Raw genomic sequence first — 17,825 nt, 5'->3', positions numbered from 1 at the left:
GCGATGAAAAAGTCTAGATATTTAAAAAATGGGTATCTTCAGTAGTTTTAAAGTTAGCTTGGAGTTACGTCCTTAAAAAAGGCACTCGGTGGTTTATACGACCCATTATATTGGACCTAAAAATAACTCTTTACGTCGTATTTGATTTTTTAGTAAACACGAGACTGAAATTGATGGCTTAAAGACCATTAGATGTAATTTTTTTGGTTTATATACCCATTGACAAAGTGATTTATTCAAATGTATTATTAAAACTATACATGTAAATAATGTATTTTTTACTATTTCCCGGCTTTTGTTGTTTAGAGAATTTGCACAAAGATATTTAACAGTGTAAAAACTATATTTGGTTCAGGTAGAAATAATAAATTTGCTTGCATACAAAAAATAACAAGTTTATTGTTTTTTTTTTACAATTTTGCAGGAAAATTATGGCAAAACTAATAATTTTAAACAAAACTAATCACCATAAATTTTGAACAAAAAAATACAATTACAGCAAAACATTAAGACAGCTTTCCTGGTTCTCTGCTGACGCATATTGAATTCGTTTGGTTATGATAAATTTTGCATAAAGAGAAGAGCTCAGGAGAAGGATTTGTAATTTTTTGAGAATTTCTCTAAGGAATTTATATCTTTACAAGAAACCCAAATTTAAATTACAGCTAAAAGTAAAGGCTAGATGACAAAATTTCAATTATTTGTCCGTCAGACAGATAATTAGAAAATATTAGACTCATATTTTTTATTTTCTTTCATAATTAAATAATAACAGTGCTACATCGAGTTGAAATGGCGCGATACGTCACGCTAGAGTAGAATTTTTACTCAAAAGCGACGTCACGCGACATTTCAACTCAATATAACACTGTAATTATTCGATTATGGAAAAAAAATATTAGTAACATTTTCTAATTATCTGTCTGACGGACTAAATAGAATTTCGATTTCATTACCTAGTCATCATCCCTAATAGTACTTGTAAAGTAATAAATTATTACAGAGCATATCAAAAGGGTATAAATAGCCTTCATGAGCACACTATGGCTTGTGTCGGCTAGAGTACCTTCTGTACTCGCCACTGTGCCCGGTGAAGCTGGAAAAGCTCCTCAAGCTACTAGCGCGCGTCCCTTCAAAAAAAAAAAAAAACGATGGCTTGTTTTCTTTTTTTAAAAGTCTTGAATTCATCACATTAGTCGAGATCAATTCATGAATGTACTGGACCTGGAAATCAACCTTATATACCTACCTATCTAGTTATTATCTTTAAAAGTAGAAACAATCAACTTTATTTAACTTTTTAATTAAGAAAAACTTACTTACTGTCCATACATACATATGTGATGCAATAAACAAATGAATATGAATATGAAACAGATAATTACCATATTGAATACGTGGACTTACGACGTTGGATCCAAATATCTGGCCATATGTCTTTGGGCGTAAAAACCATTTTCAATTACGAGAGAGTTTTACATCCTGGCTTAAAAAAATGTATGGTTGATACATCTTAGCAAAAATACCAAATACGAGCATTCGGTTTTTACATCGTTTATAAGTTATTTATTTATCTTTTAGGCTATAGTTTTTTGGGGCGTATAAACATTTTTTTAGCGAATTTCAATATATCGAATATACAGCTCGATAGAGAAAAAAATTCTGATTAAAATGGTATATATAACTCAATTTGGCCAAAATGGTTTATACGACAATTGAACCTGAAGGTGTCGATATTATTATCGCTTAGAAATGTTCCTAAGTAACATTTAATACAAATCAAACACTTAAGTAGGTTTTAATAAGATATAATTAAGACAATTTGCGAATCATTTCTTCGTCGACGGCAGAAGTAACGACAGCATAATGACACCTGAAAATGATAATTTAGACAAATTATGACATCGTTAATGCAAACAACTTTTGATCATGGCTTTTTAATTAAATCTGTTGAATTTTGCACATTGAGAAATACTAAGAGCCTCTTTTAAGGGTAGTAAGAACTAGCTTTTCGCCCGTGGTTTCGCCCGCGTGAAATGTTGTCTGTCAAAAACCGGGATACAAACTATCTTATGTCCTTTCTCGGGACTCAAATTTCATCAAAATCGGTTCAGTAGTTTAGGCGTGAAAGAGACACAGACAGACAGAATTATAATATTAGTAGGGATTTGATTTTAAAACAAGATTTGTTTACTAGTTTAGATGCTTAGGTATAACCTACTTTGAAATTATTCTCCTATCTAGGTTAGTTAAGCTTTTAAATCTTAACTTAAACTTGATACTCTGACGTTGGTGTAAAATTACAGACCGTCCGCAAACTTGGAAGAGTAGCCATTAGTGTATTATAGCAGCGGCCGCCCGCGACTTTGTACGCGTGGATCCCGTTTTACCCCCTAAGGCCTCAGCCTCGAATTGAGCGGGCAGCGGGGCGGCGGCGGTAGCGGCGCGGGAGCGGCAGGATCTTATGCGTAAAATCAAATAGACCGGTTCTCGAAAACAGCGGCGCGGGAGCGGGCAACGAGCGGGCAGCGCACTCCTTCTTTTTCCCACAATAAATCGAGAGTTAGGAATAAATTTGAATCGAAATAACACAACCCCGAACACAACACTTCGCCGCCAAAGCGCCGCGCGAGCTGCCCGCTTGTTTCGAGAACCGGTCTGCGTTGCCCGCCCCGCTCCCGCGCCGCCGCCGCTCCCGCGCCGCTGCCCGCTAAATTCGAGGCTGAGGCCTAAAGCTAAGCGTAAGCGTCCACTTGTCGGTATCGTACGCAACGGACGCATCGTACGAAACGCATCGTATCGGATGTGCGATGCGCACGATGCGGACAGGTGGACGCACTTATATGAGTTTCCATATAAATAATACTACGATCCGTTGCGTGCGATACGTCCGATGCGTACGATACCGACATGTGGACGCTTAGCTTTAGGGGTGGAGTTTCGTAAAATCCTTTGTTAGCGGATGCCTACGTCATAGCATCTACCTGCATGCCTTTCAGCTCGATCCGTCCAGTGGTTTGGGCTGTGCGTTGATATCAGTCAGTCAGTCAGTCAGTCAGTCAGTCATTCAGTCAGTCAGTCAGTCAGTCAGTCAGTCAGTCAGTCAGTCAGTCAGTCAGTCAGTCAGTCAGTCAGTCAGTCAGTCAGTCAGTCAGTCAGTCAGTCAGTCAGTCAGTCAGTCAGTCAGTCAGTCAGTCAGTCAGTCAGTCAGTCAGTCAGTCAGTCAGTCAGTCAGTCATTCAGTCAGTCAGTCAGTCAGTCAGTCAGTCAGTCAGTCAGTCAGTCAGTCAGTCAGTCAGTCAGTCAGTCAGTCAGTCAGTCAGTCAGTCAGTCAGTCAGTCAGTCAGTCAGTCAGTCAGTCAGTCAGTCAGTCAGTCAGTCAGTCAGTCAGTCAGTCAGTCAGTCAGTCAGTCAGTCAGTCAGTCAGTCAGTCAGTCAGTCAGTCAGTCAGTCAGTCAGTCAGTCAGTCAGTCAGTCAGTCAGTCAGTCAGTCAGTCAGTCAGTCAGTCAGTCAGTCAGTCAGTCAGTAATGACTAATATTATTTACTGTTATTGATTTGAAAATAGCAAAAAAATATCCTAGATTAATATAATAAGGATCCTGTGAGGTATGAGTATTATTGAGCATTGGGTATACTTAATTATGTGTACTTACTTTTTTTTTTATTTTTTTATTTTACAAGGAAAACAATACAGTGTAGAAACTATGTAGACTAACATTTTAGAAAACTTATAACCATTAACATGTTTTCACATTTAGAGCCTGAGTAATGCTTGTTTATCAACAAATTACGTATGTAATGGTAGATTTATCTAACCCAGAAGTGTCTTAAAAGTGCATAAGTGTAAGAAAAGCAAAGAAAGGAGTGCAACGTGTAACATGACTTCATTCATTCTCTCAAGAAGTTTGCGTGAAGTCTCATACCTGCTCGTTTTCATTATCAGTCCCTAATTTTAAGTTACCCCTATGAAAACAAAATTCCTGTTAAGTGTTACCATAGGGGTCACTTAAAAAATAGGGATTGATGGTGAAAACGGGCATCAGTGTCATTATTATCTTACTGAAACTCAAGGTTAACGGGGGGATATCAATTCATTAATACTTTAATATTATAGTTATTTTTATTGCATGAAATATCTTTACTTGATAAAATGTGAAAGAAAATTAAAAAAATAGTAGCTTAAACTACAGCTTAATTCTAGCATAAAGATACACCATTGGACATGTATGAATTTGTAGTATTACCACTATATTCATTGGAGAATATCCCGAAGATCAATCCTACTTTGTAAAAAACATTAGGAGGCGTCGTAAGCGAGGACAATAAATCAGGGACTGTCAACCTTTTTTTGATCGACCAGCCAATATCTTTAATGGACGAAACAGTTCCTAACTGGAAGTGGGGGTGAGCATACTATGAGTGGATGCAGTGAGTTCTGTTTTCTTGAATATTTAAAGCTAATGCTGTCTAAACACCAAACCCGAATCGTCGACTTTTGAGTTGGAAAGTATTCCTAGGGTGTCCTAGGTCTGACACGTTGCTTGTTTACTTTTTTGCGTAAAAAAACTGAATTGATGCTATGCTTAGGGCGTTGGAGCGTGCTATGCTCGGAGTTTCCCTGCGTGATCGAATCAGAAATGAGGAGATCCGTAGGAGAACCAGAGTGACTGACATAGCCTGCAGAATTGATGCTACTCTTTATGACATCAGATAACTGTTTGCAATAGTTGATTTAAACTTTCGCGTTGCATAATTGAATTAATCGCGTTAAAACCTATTTAAATTAATTCAATCAGCTGTCTGTCAGTGAAAGTTCCGCCAAAATCAGTTCGGCTATTTCAGTGATAAATTCAGAAATCAGACACAAAAAAATCAACATTATATTTTAGGAAGAATAGTTGTTTTTTGATTATTGTTACTTAGAAAACTTTTTACTAAATATTTGTATTATAATAGACGCAGTAAGGCTGTATCAATTTTGAAGGTAAAAGCACAGAATAATAATAAGTACTACGTACAGAAGTTTTTCTTCGCGAAGGTATTCAAAAAAATGTATGCTCAATGTCATCAACAATATGGTGTAATTTAGCTTGTCTTAAGAGTCGAGCACCGTTTTGTTGACATACGTCAGTGATCGGTACTGTCTTGATGCCATAGGGCTGACTGCTACAAGAAGCTACTGTGTCGCCATCTAGCGCACCACACTTGCATTCACTGCTCTTCGCGGCAACGCGCAGCTACATGCGGCCGCCAGTTATATAGTGTAAGAGCTAGCACCTAAATATTTTATAACACACATAACTGTGACAATTTATTTCACGTGGGCGAAGCCAAAAAGCTAGTAAGAAATAAAAATTCAATTCAGTAGGTATTTCAAACCAAATTTTATTACATAAACAAACATTATACTAATTTCATTATGGGCCCTTAGTATGTGAAATTGACGATATTTCGCACTGTTTTCAATATTATGTATTACAGAACGTATGTGTGATGGGATGATATTTTCGAAAACACGATTAGAAAAATTTTTTCTCGAAAAAAAGAAAAACATTTACCTCTGGATTTTTTTATAAAAGTTTAATATGACCGTGTTTTACAATAAAATTCCTATAAAATCACAAAGGTATCATGTTTGCCTCTTTGATTTCCTGGCTGTTTTAGATTTCAAAACCTAAATATATTAATTTATTAACTTTCTGATAAAAATGTGAATGGCTCTTACGATGTCCCCCCCTTAAATCAAAATGTCTTTATTTGGTCTATATGCCCATCATCACTACGTAGGTAATAATTATAAAAAAAAAGTCGCTTTCCTGTCTGTCTGTCCCTATGTATGCTTAGATCTTTAAAACTATGCAACAGATTTTGATACGGTATTTAGGGTTCCGTAGCCAAATGGCAAAAACGGAACCCTTATAGATTCGTCATATAGTCTGTCTGAACATAGAAAGTTTTTGTGCACTTTTTAAAATGAGTTAACCAAGTATATGGCTATTAGACTTGCACACGTCCGTCCGTTTTTTGTAGGATTAATATAATTAAGTAACATTTATTTTTTGCATTCGGCTCTTGGTCTAACCCAAACGAAACACGAACAACTAATGAACTAACAAATGAACAAAGTTGATAAATTAGTAATATGTAAATAATGAATTTGTTTTACGAGCTGTCCCGGCGTACTTCGTACCGCAAATTAATATAAAGTTGAAGTGATTTATAAAATCACAATGTTAATTTTTGAAAGTAGGGTCATTGTGCTGGTTTTCTATCTAACTTCAGTTTTCGTCCATTTCATTGAGCTGCCATAAAAACATGCGTAAAATTTGAATACAAAGTATTGTATTCACAGAAGGCAGTAGCCATCCCGCGCTAGTTTTGTTGCAATCTATAATGCCTAAGCAACAGTTCTACCTAAATGAAAATGTAATTTAAAAAGTAATGAGTTCCAAAAAATTACGTAAATGCGCGGCCTTACACCGGTCACCGGTACATTGCAGAAATCATCGCGCTAGAAAAAAAACGTGCTGACAGGAAAAGTTTTTGGCACGTATGTCTAATTGATAGCATTATAAACACAATTTTAAGTGTTTATTAAACTTCTTCATACAAAATTAAATCTTAGATGACTAAGGGTCATTTTTTTAAAGCATAGCTCAGGTCATATAGCAGGCAAATCAACTCGGAAAGGGATCAACAACGTATCGCCTTTTGTGGCATGGAGGTAATAGTGGAGAGGAAATATAGATCTATACAAAAATTCGACAAATTAATGACTAACAGCTGTTTATCTCTTTCTAACTTACCCCTGGTGATGTATAAAAAAAGAAATAGATAATGTTTGGTCAGTACTCATTCTGGCAACATTTTCATGTGACGTCACTAACTACCTGACTTGTGCCGAGTAGGTACCTACATACAAGATTTAAGAAAACAACATATTTATAGGCAATCAGCTGACAACTACACGCACACACACACACACACAAATACCTGTCAGCTGATTGCCTATATTGCGGCCATGTTGTTTTCTTAAATCGTGTATGTATTTATAATGCGTGTAAATGTGTGCGTAATGTACCGAGTACGTTTATTTTAAAGTTACGCCAAGTCCATGAGACATTGATAATATTGATATACGTCAGTGTTTTGCGAGCTGTCATTGCCCTTCGCGCACTGTCATCGGTGAGGCAAGGCGTTTACGTTACGGTGCGGATTGTGTGTGCGTTGCAGTATGGACTTTAGTTGACTGCCTTTATGAGCACTCAAACGACATAAAATAATATGATACATTTATGTAAGGGTATTTTAAGATCACAAAGTTGGCAACTCCGATAGTTGGACGAAAACCAGCGCAAAGACCCTATCCTGTTTGACACCTATAATAATTGACAATAGCTGGCTCGGCGAACTTCGGCAAACTAATGTGTGACGTGAAGTGCCAAATCGCGGAAAATGTCGGAAGAAATAGCTACATGAATTTGCATGAATTATCATGAATAACAATAACCACTTATTTACCTCTCAGTGTCTTCAGGCAACTTAAAAAAAGTACATTGTGTGTTTTTATTATTATTTAGGCAGTAAAATACTGCACAGTATTTTTTACACAGTATTTTTTTATTTTTTTCCATAATACAAGAGTACGCGTGCGTGTGTCAATGCTCGCTCGTATCTCGTATGTGACGCCTTATCGAATTGCCTACTGTAGGTGGGCTATCGTGCGTGTTTTGTTTTCGATGTGAACTCGCGGAGATGAACAGGCCTGGTAAAAGTAAAAACTTAAAGCTTATCTGATGTTTTTCATGTATGTACCTAGTAAAATAGCCTCACTATAATAAAGGTACCTACGTATCATTACTTGTACTATGACTTGTATGAATAAAGCTGTAGATAACAAGTGAGCTACTCATTCCACCTCCATTGTGCACTGAATGGAACGCATTTCGGGGAGTACGCGTAAAAGGTTGAACGAAAAAGCCGTGGGAACTGCAGTTTTTCCGCGGAAAACGTTATTATTTTCATTTTTTGCGTCGGACTGAACGAGAACTAGTGTTGGTTTTGAACTTTAGGCAATCGGTATATCGATAACTATAGTCAGTTCAAATATCGATGCACTTCTCAATTGATGGACAAAATTGTAACAGGAATAAATTTTTTATAAAAAATAAAACACACCTCCAGTTAAAAATGTTATTTCATTACACGTTATTTTAAAGGTACCTAAATTTTTCCAAAGATTCATGCAAGTAGAAATGCGAGTTAAGATTATGATTCAAAGTCAACACCGTGACATCTTATAAAGTTGTGTTAGATGCTAAGCTACTTTGCAATGAAAATTAATCTTCAACTAGCACCTAGCAGTATAATCTGAAGTATTATCAACCCTACATTAAAAGTTTTATAAAAAAAATCGAGCGATTGCTATCTCGAGTGATATCGAACAGTTTTGCATCAGGTGGCGGTAGTTTCATTGCTCTTTTTCTTTTGTATAGTTGTTCGACTACACGTCAGCGTCCACTAGAAGTGAAGCTGGATATTTGTGAACCTCCGAACGTTGTGCTTTTGCAAAAGCGCTTTTTAAAAGTCTATTTGCGGAGTACTTTATAACTTTATTTACTTGTACGTTCGTGTTTACTAAAGTACATATTATGTGATGATTTTAGTTACGAATTTTAAAGAATATTAATAACCCCGTTAACATCTTGTGGTATTATAAATATTCTTGTGTCACGAGCGGGTTGACCACAACAATCAGGCGGGGATCGAACCCGCATACCTCGAATCTAGAGTCGGCCAGTCTGATACCTTCACCGTTCGGCTATCATCGCTTCAAAGTTAAAATTGTATTAAGTTGGTATTTTGAAGCTTAATTTAATAATGCATTTTATAGATATTTTTAGTAAAATAAATTTCCGTAACGTACAATACGAGTATGTTAAACATTATATATTAGGTACTTACCAAACATAACGGCGTCCATTACGTAAAATGGTAAAGTACTGTCAATTTTAAGCAATATAGGAAACCCAATATTGCCTGACAATGTACCCATTCGACCAAAAATCATCATTGTAGCCACTGCCAAGGTTCTGAAAAAGTGTTAGGTTTGATAGACGTCTTTTTAAACTTAAATGCAAATTTTTGGAAAAATTCTCAAAAAATAGGTGTATTTTTAAACCCAACAGAAAGTCGAAACATGAACGGTCGGTAATTGTAGTACAAAAATTTTAATAAAATTGAATTATACTCGTAAGAACGATTTCACACTACATCCAATCCGAATCCGTGAAAGTACATAGACTATACAGGGTATCCCAAAAAGTAATGTCAAGCCGAAACCCAGAACTACCTAGACCTGGGGCTATCCAAATCACTCCCATGTACTTATGTTCCGCGATTTTTGATAGTTTTCTAGTTATGATTGTTTTAAATTTCTGTGCTTAGACACTTTTTTGGTCACTGTGGCGCGAATAGATAAGGTACATGCCTGTTTTTTTTTTTTATTATTGGTTCTTAACCGGTGGTCCGCGGACCACTGGTGGTCCCTGGAGGCATTCCAAGTGGTCCACGAAGTGCACTTGCACACCTTGGTCAAAAACAATTTTAACTGATTTTTGCAGTCAAACTGGTTTTGACCGATTGAGGTGGTCCCTGACAAGATAGAAATTTGGTAAAATTGTCCCTCATGACTTAAAGGTTAAGAACCACTGCCTTAAATGAATACTAGGCCTATAGGTGATACTTTACCTCTGAGCTTGACACTACTTTTTGGGACACACTGTATATTTCTATGATAGAATTGAATAAAATAGAATACTTAGAATTGAAAATTCTATTCTATATAGTTAACGCACTATATCCGAATTCCTTCCCGCTACCTTTATCAGGTCGTCGGTCCACCTTGTGGGTGCAGGCCGCTACCAACCGTGCGATGTGGAAGTCATTGGGGGAGGCCTATGTTCAGCAGTGGACGTCCTGTGGCTGAAATGATGATGATGATGATGATCCGAATTCCGTCATCCAATTTCTCTAGGCAAGTTCAGTTAGTTCGATCGTTTCAACCAAATGACGTCCACTGCTGGACAAAAGGATTTCCATATCAGTATTTAGACTAATTCGGATCGAACGTAGTGCGTTCTTTATGTCAAACTAGCTTTTGCCCGCGGCTTCACCCGCGTTAAATTTAGTTTGTCAAAGATCGCCATAAATTATAGCCTATATGTTATTCTGGGCTATAAACAATAATACTGTAAAGTTTCATCAAAATCCGTTAAGTAGTTTTTGCGTGAAAGAGTAACAAACATCCAGACATCCTGACATCCAAGCTTTCGCATTTATAATATTAGTAAGATAGTAAGATAATTACCTCGACGATGTTGGAAAATATTCAACCGCCATGATCCTGTTCAAATTTACCAGTGCACTGGAAACCGAAATAACTGTAGTAAGCAGTACTATTACTGCAATTTTGGAACTGGCCCATCTCAAAACTACAAGGGTTACAAAAGCCAGCACTGACGCTGTGATTATCAATATCTTCTTGCCCAATCTTTTGACCAGTATACTGGACAAAATTAATGATAAGCAGGACGCTCCATTCACCATCATATTTAGTAAATACGTCTGGTATCCACTTTTGTTCTGAAACAAAATGAGTTTGAGGATTCAATGGATTTTATTTATCTAGGAAAAATATAAGGTTTTTGTTAAATAATTGTTGTCTGTAAATTTTATACAGGCCATACTATTTCGTAAAAATCACGCTCAGCTTCGGATGAACGGTAATTTTTGTACCTACATTGTTTTTAATAGCAACTTTAAAAATAACTTGCTAAGTTTTCAGTATATTTTATCTCAGTTTGTGATAGAAAGACAGTCATTGAAATTCAGTACGTGTTTCATTTTTAAATCATGTAATTTTTTACATAAGGAAAGTTTATTTTAAAATCAATGAAATTTTACATTTTTAATCTGAGATTAGCTTAAATACCAATTGAGTTCATAAACTATCAAATGTTCGAACGGCGTCACGGTATTTTATTTCTTTTATTTTATTCAGAACAACAAACAATTACATAATATAGCTTATACCAGTATTATTGACAATTATTAATATTACTAATGTAACCAATAACATTGTTCGCAAAGTAATTTTCAAAAAAGGAAAACAAAAACCAAAGCAGTGACAATCTACTAGTGTATTACTTTAACAAGTTGTATTTTACAAAAAATATATGCAGATGGTTACTTACTGGAATACATTCAGTTGTAGTGTTTTTAATATCAATTTTAGAAATCGTCATGTTATTATTATTATAGTAGTCCAACAGTTGACAAATGTCTCTAGTTTGTCCATCATCGGTCTCAAAGCTGGTATGTTCAATTATGGTCCATATTTGAGGCAACCAAAGTCTCAAAACATCGTAGCTTAAAAGGAATGATACAATTTTAGTAGGTGTCATACCTCTCTACATATTAACGATACAATGCGATTTTCAAAACTAATAATTATAATTGGTAATTTGCAAGGGCCCCTCGTGTTAACCCTTTCAGCACGGATTGTACTAAACTTGCGTTGACACTTAAAAAATTCTAGAGGTCGCGGATTTTGATTTTGCTGCGCCGAAACGGTCTCGATCGTTTGTGCATTACCTAATCTAACCGTTAGAACATACGCGCGGGGAGAAATACTTGCCAGTGACGCGTCAGGACTTGTGCAAGACAGGACTCATGTTTGTTGACGGCCGAGGAAGACGTGAGTGTTTTGTTTCTATATTTAATGTGATATTTATGTTATTAATCGTATTTATTTCATTTGTTTATATATCCCTTGACTGTAAAACAAAAAAATATTACAGTATTTATCAACATTTTCTTATAAAAAAAGCCATTTAATTGCGAGCGCACGTTCGTGCGTTGTCGTTTTATGTTGTGCTTTTAGGTAACATCATCATCATCATCATCAACAGCCCTTTACAGTCCACTGCTGGACTATGAGCCTCCTCCACTATAGTGGAGGGTTTTGCCATAATCTCCACGCTAGGCAGGCGGGTTGGAGATCGCAGTTTAAAAGATTGATGTTTTTCAGAGAGCGCTGCTGCCCATTCTCTGTTTGATGTGTAGTCCCTAAGTCGCCTCTTACGACACCCGCGGGAAGAGTAGGGGTTGGTGACAAATGTATTCTACTCTGCCGTCACCACACGGCTTTTAGGTAACATTGAAATAATACTAAAATGATCTATTTTTCAACTGGTTGTGCTCTAAACGAGAATCTGGTGGAACAACTGATCGGAAATGGGTGCACATCTGACTTGGAGGAGGAATCGGACGAGGAACAACTAAGCGAAGCTTTTCTGTTTCTGGAAAATGATGCAGATAGTCCACACAACGGTGAAGGGGATGAGTCTAATGAAGAAATGGGAGTCCCCTTAGCACAACTGCGGCAATTAAATGTGACAGAGCCTAGAAATCAGCCAGCAGCCTCTACCAGTGGTCTACCAATGCAAGAAAGACGCAGAATTTGGCGCGCAACTAACTTCGAAAACAAATGCCATGATTTTCCACCAAGAGTAACAGCTGGTGAGGTAAATAAATTAAGGCTAAGGACTTGCTGTGGTTCAGATTGGACCTTGCTGATGCTCTGATTGCTTCGGTTCCTCAGGCTGATCAAGTTTTAGAAGATGAAGCTCCTATTTCTGAACCATCAACTAAAAGATATAGATCAGCTGTGGTTCCATCGTCAGATAAACGATTGGACAAATTTAACCATTTCCTGATCTCACAAGAGGTAGAAAATGCAGAGAGTTAGAGAACTGCACGTCTTCCACTACTATCCGTTGCACAAAATGCAACGTTCATTTGTGCCTTGTTAGGAATAAAAATTGCTTCCTAGCATGTCATACCACAAAATTTTCTATTTGATTAATATTGTTACTAAGAAGACTGCTTTGTTTCATTAAAAATGGTAGGAAATATTTCTGTTTGTTTTTGATAAATGTTATTGTTCAATAATGGTGTCATAATTATGTTACTCAAAGTAATTCTGTTTTTAAGTCTAAGAATATCGAAAATGCTAGATATTTTTTAAAAATCTTGTCATTAAAATGTAATTAGTATGCGAGATTAAATACTTATGTTGATGAGACTGATAAATAGAGCTATAATAAATAAAGTACTTATAATTAAACAAACTTTGTATGATTTATTATGGAATGCACGATCCTGCGTTAGCTGAGTAGAACCTGGAACGCACGTACGTGCGATGTCTATTGGGGGGAAACCAGAGGGGGGGGATTTTTTTTACTATTTTTGTTGGGGACTTTGAATGCTATGGGTTACATATAAATACAAGTTTTTTCAAGTTTTCACTTTTTGTTCTGTCGTGCTGAAAGGGTTAAAAGCTAAATATGCTTGTGTTACGAGTGGGTTCAACAAAATAGTCCAGGTGTAGCGAGGTTCGAATCCGAGTTCCTCGGATCAGTATTCGGCCAGTCCTACACCTTCGGGCTTTATGACCATCATCATCATCATCATAATCATCATTTTGGCCATAGGACGTCCACTGCTAAATATAGGCCTTCCCCAATGATTTCCTTAATATGCTCTTAATCTGCTGTTTTAACAATAATGCAATGTTTCATCACTGTTACGTGAAAGAGTAACAATTATCCGTCCATTCCCACAAACTTTCATATTTATAATATTAGTAAGAATCGTAGTAAGGCTAATGCTACAGACGGCGTCACGTCGAGCTTTTACACTGAAGTCATATGCAATTATAATAGAATCGAGTCTCCAACAAAAATGTATGTAAGGTCTAATGTACTGGCGGTACCTACTTACATTATCAACATCGCACTGTTGATTCCAATCATAGTAATAAGGTAAAACACAAGGGGCTTCTTAAATATTTGTTTCACTTTATGAAGACTTGTAACCAGTTTGTTAGCGAATGATGTTTTTGATATCTTTAGTTTCGTTTCTTGATTCGTTATTGTATCTTTCCATAAATCTTTGAACTGAAAATGGTTAAAGATTAAATTAAGAATGAATGCAAGCCTTTGTCTGTTTTCGTAAAGATGAGAGCATAAGCTATTCTCTTATGTAATAGGCTCCTTTACAACGATGAGTAAAGGACAATCTACATTAGACTCAACCAGAATGGCTTGTTGACAACGGCCTACATCCAGCGTCTTCCTGCTTCCTTTATGAGGTCGTCTGACTCATATCATGGAGATTTTCCATAATCGCTACCCTTGGCAGAGGAAAACGTAGTAAAGGCAGACCTTCCCACTTGGTAGACCGATGATCTAGTGGTCGCGGGAAGCACCTGGATGAGTGTAGCGCAAGGTCTTTGTGAAAATCCATGGAAGTCCTTTGTCCTTTTTGGAAGAAATTATGCCAATGATGAAACTTATAGGATTATTTTATTTCATCATCATAGGCCTCGCCCAATGCTTTTCATGTTGATCGATTGGTAGCGGCCTGCGTCCAGTCCGTTGTTTTATTTCGTCGTCGTCGTCGTTTCAGCCAAATGACGTCCACTGCTGGACAAAGGCCTCCCCCAAGGTTTCCCATAATGAACGGTCCTGCGCTGCCCGTATCCAGGCCAGGCCAGGTTATTTTATTTACTTACTGGAAACTTATCCCCACTGTTTCTATGGTTCTCTCTGTAGATTCTAGTTAATACGTCTCTGACCTCTGCGTATTTGTTTTGAGATATAAGATAATGAGGGCTCTCCGGCACAAATATGAACATTATAAAGGCCGTCAGTGTGAAAAGTGACATGGCGTACAAATAAACGTTCCATGTGTGTAGGACTGAAACAAATTAAATCGTCCAAAATTATTTTATTTTATTAATCGACATAAAGTTTGAATTGTATACAGTTGTATACAATTCAAACTTTATGTCGACAGTTTAAGTAATTACACAACCAACACTAACTTGTCCATAAGAATACTGTAGGTCCAAGGTGCACGCCGCGACAAGACAGTTAAAATAGTATTACCTACTCCAGTTTTTTGGTGACCATAGTACAAGCTTTGCTTGGTTTGCCCGCGGTTTCACCTGACTACAACTGGGTGATTTTTTTCTATTACAGGAAGACTCTACATCAGGGGTGGCCAACTTGATTAGATATAAGATCTAACTGTTTACTAACGAAACCAATGTTGTAGTATTTTTTGCCTTGCCACGATCGACTGGACTCGTATTCGCGATCACGGTTCGCGGTTGGCCACACCTGCTCTATGTTATGTCCGTTCCCCCTTCAAAATGTATATTTTTCCATGGATCCCAAACTATCTCTATACCAGCTTTTTACAGCTAACTGAAGCTAAATTTATAAAATTTAACTTACCAAACCGTCCTCCAAAGAAAGTGTATTTCCATTCGTTTAGCAAAATAGCCCACGACATAGCGGATAGCACGATCATTCCCAAACATGACTGCATGTTATTGAATAGCAGCACTTGGTCTCGTATACCGCTATGACAAAACTCCGAAACCAGGGATATTGATGAGCATAAGTATGTTGAGTATCTAAAATAAATGAAATTTTATACACATGGTGAGGTTCCGACAGTCATAGTAGAATAAGATTGGATCTCTTCCAATGGATGTCGTAAAGGGCGACTAACAGACATAAATGCAACATCAGGCTTCCCCAACCCGTTTGGTTAATGTGTAGTCTAAATCCTCAACTTGCAAGAAACAACAACAACAGCAACAAAAACCAACTGAATTCAGAACCTCCTCCTTTTGAAGTTGGTTAATAAGTGGAGTACTTTATTTAATTCAGATTCATATCTACAAAAATACTAAAACCTGTATTTATAAGTTTACTGCTTAAGGTTTTGTCAATCTGTCGTTTTGATCACGTATAAATTTAAACCCAATGTCTAAGTAGCTCAGATGGAAGAGAAGTCACCGGTAGGTGAAAAGTTGTGCGATCGATTCCCACCTTAGAATTTGATTTTTCAAGTTACTATTTATAATTTAGTTTGAGATGCACTCTTAACGCTAGAAATGTTAAATGTATGTACCTAACTTAAAAAAAAAACAACATCGAAATGAAACTAAATACTCACAGAACACCTTCGAAGAATTTCGAAGTCAGCAACATCTCGAACGACTGGCTGGATGCTGATATACACGTGAATATGAACATCCCTCCAAGTCCCGTGAGGATGGACTGCTTCCTCCCAAATGCATCGGAGAGGAAACTAGTAAATATTGACGTGAGGGCCATGCCTAAAAAGAATGACGTCATCATTTGTCATCGTGTTGCAACTTCACATAACTACAATAGCCGAACGGTGAAGAGGTCGGAGAGGCCGACTTGACTTACGAGGAACGCTGAACGAACCCCGCCGCCGCTTGACTATTGTGATGACCCTACTAGTGGATTCACAAGCATAACTTAGTATGAGGGGCTACCGGGACTATTAGTAATTTGTGCAATACAAATTACAGATAGGTAAGAGTATTCTTTAAAAAAAATCAGACAAGCTACGAGTAATGTCAGATGTTTCCCACCACTAGTGGCTATTCAGTTCTTTCTCGACTATCAAGTGTTCTGAGTTTACTCCTAGGAGGAACTTCTTCTGTGCTTGAGGATTGGTTGCTTTGCCCGATCATCACATATCATCAGGTGAGACATAAGCCAAGAACTTCCCTGTCGTAGGTTATAAAATACAGGCATATACGAGTGTTCTTACCAATGAAAGGGATAGCAGTCAAGAGCCCTTTCTGAGCCAGATCCATCTTGAGATCGCATTCAGCATCAGGCAGCAGAAAGGCAGTGGTGCTGCTGACGAATACTATACTCAGCATCCCTAAGAAAGAGGTGGTCAGCAAGCGAACGTGGAATAGTCCAAACCCACATTGTTTGAGCGCTTTCTCTACTTCTGTCATTCTGTCTTCTTTTTGATTCTGTAAATATTAATAAAATTACTTGATCATCGTCAGGACACATCTCTTCTGCTTTGCTCTATTATCTCTTGTCTTAATGCTTATACTTGAATGAATGCTTTATCTTCTAGAAACTTCAGCAATGCCAGAAAAGGTGCCATTAGATATCAACAAATTCATTTTACAGAAAAAAACCACAAGATGTGAATTTCGAACCTAACATTTTATTTTATTTGGCCTTCATCCTATTTATTTATCTTAACAATAATTATTTTTATAGTTTCCTTACTTACCAATGCTTTTGTATAAACTAGATATTATATCCTGCCTGATATAATTACCACGTTCAAACTTTTACTTCTGAATTCCAATCCAAACACTAAACTAACAGCTGTCGATGCCCTACCACTAGACGTTGATGCAACACTACATTTTGAAACAAAGAATACTACATTACATAGTTTAATAATAGTATGTTAATACTATTCTACAATTGTTTCAAATGCAAATAACCACATTTTTTCTGCGTCTAGCGTAGGTGTTGATAATTTCACAACTCGAAATCTTTGGGTTGGGTATAAGATGTATCAATACTAAACATCCATATTTTTATCACTTTTTGTTCAGTTTGAAAGGAACTTGTAGCTTGATTCAACTTGGCAATGAATTACTTATAGATAAGTGTTTAAAATAGACTTATGATAATAATAATTATTTCATACTGGATTTGAAGAAATAATAGGGTTAAGTGATACAGTTATTAACACCCGTATTCACAAACGATGCTTGCTTAAGTGAAGCAGAAAATCGAACGCACAGCTTTGAAGAGAGCTCTGTGATTGGTTCGTGTATGACCCTGTGCTTCCACGCGCACTGTGATACTATTACCTCATAGTAATGTTTGT

The 17,825-nt window shown here is 36.9% G+C and overlaps 2 protein-coding genes across 2 annotated transcripts in view; one reads left to right on the top strand and one right to left on the bottom strand.

Moving 5' to 3' along the window:
- LOC135080264 (hemicentin-2-like) overlaps positions 1 to 17,825 on the top strand; it is a gene marked incomplete at its 3' end in the record, with an annotated part of 312,023 nt that overhangs the window by 97,566 nt on the left and 196,632 nt on the right. The gene's annotated exons all lie outside the window — the stretch shown is intronic.
- On the bottom strand, positions 1,744 to 17,254 carry LOC135079751 (arabinose-proton symporter-like). Its single transcript, XM_063974358.1, has 10 exons — positions 17,214 to 17,254; positions 16,728 to 16,941; positions 16,098 to 16,260; positions 15,368 to 15,549; positions 14,641 to 14,825; positions 13,848 to 14,023; positions 11,258 to 11,432; positions 10,372 to 10,646; positions 8,967 to 9,094; positions 1,744 to 1,873 (listed from the first exon to the last, which is right to left on the bottom strand). Exons 2-10 carry the CDS (start codon positions 16,921 to 16,923, stop codon positions 1,830 to 1,832), a joined length of 1,524 nt encoding a protein of 507 aa, XP_063830428.1. The 5' UTR covers positions 16,924 to 16,941; positions 17,214 to 17,254; the 3' UTR covers positions 1,744 to 1,829.

The sequence above is a fragment of the Ostrinia nubilalis genome, chromosome 17, assembly GCF_963855985.1.
Source record: "Ostrinia nubilalis chromosome 17, ilOstNubi1.1, whole genome shotgun sequence".
Taxonomy (NCBI): domain Eukaryota; kingdom Metazoa; phylum Arthropoda; class Insecta; order Lepidoptera; family Crambidae; genus Ostrinia; species Ostrinia nubilalis.
The sequence above is the reverse complement of the archived record's forward strand: the minus strand, read 5'-3'. Positions and strand labels throughout refer to the sequence as shown.

Excerpts from the sequence above, each read along its gene's own strand:
- LOC135079751 (XM_063974358.1), bottom strand. The coding sequence starts at position 16,923 with ATGACAGAAGTAGAGAAAGCGCTCAAACAATGTGGGTTTGGACTATTC. Across the intron at positions 16,261-16,727 it reads GACTGCTATCCCTTTCATTG|GCATGGCCCTCACGTCAATA; the intron begins GTAAGAACACTC and ends CATTCTTTTTAG. Across the intron at positions 1,874-8,966 it reads AATGGACGCCGTTATGTTTG|GTGTCATTATGCTGTCGTTA; the intron begins GTAAGTACCTAA and ends TATCATTTTCAG.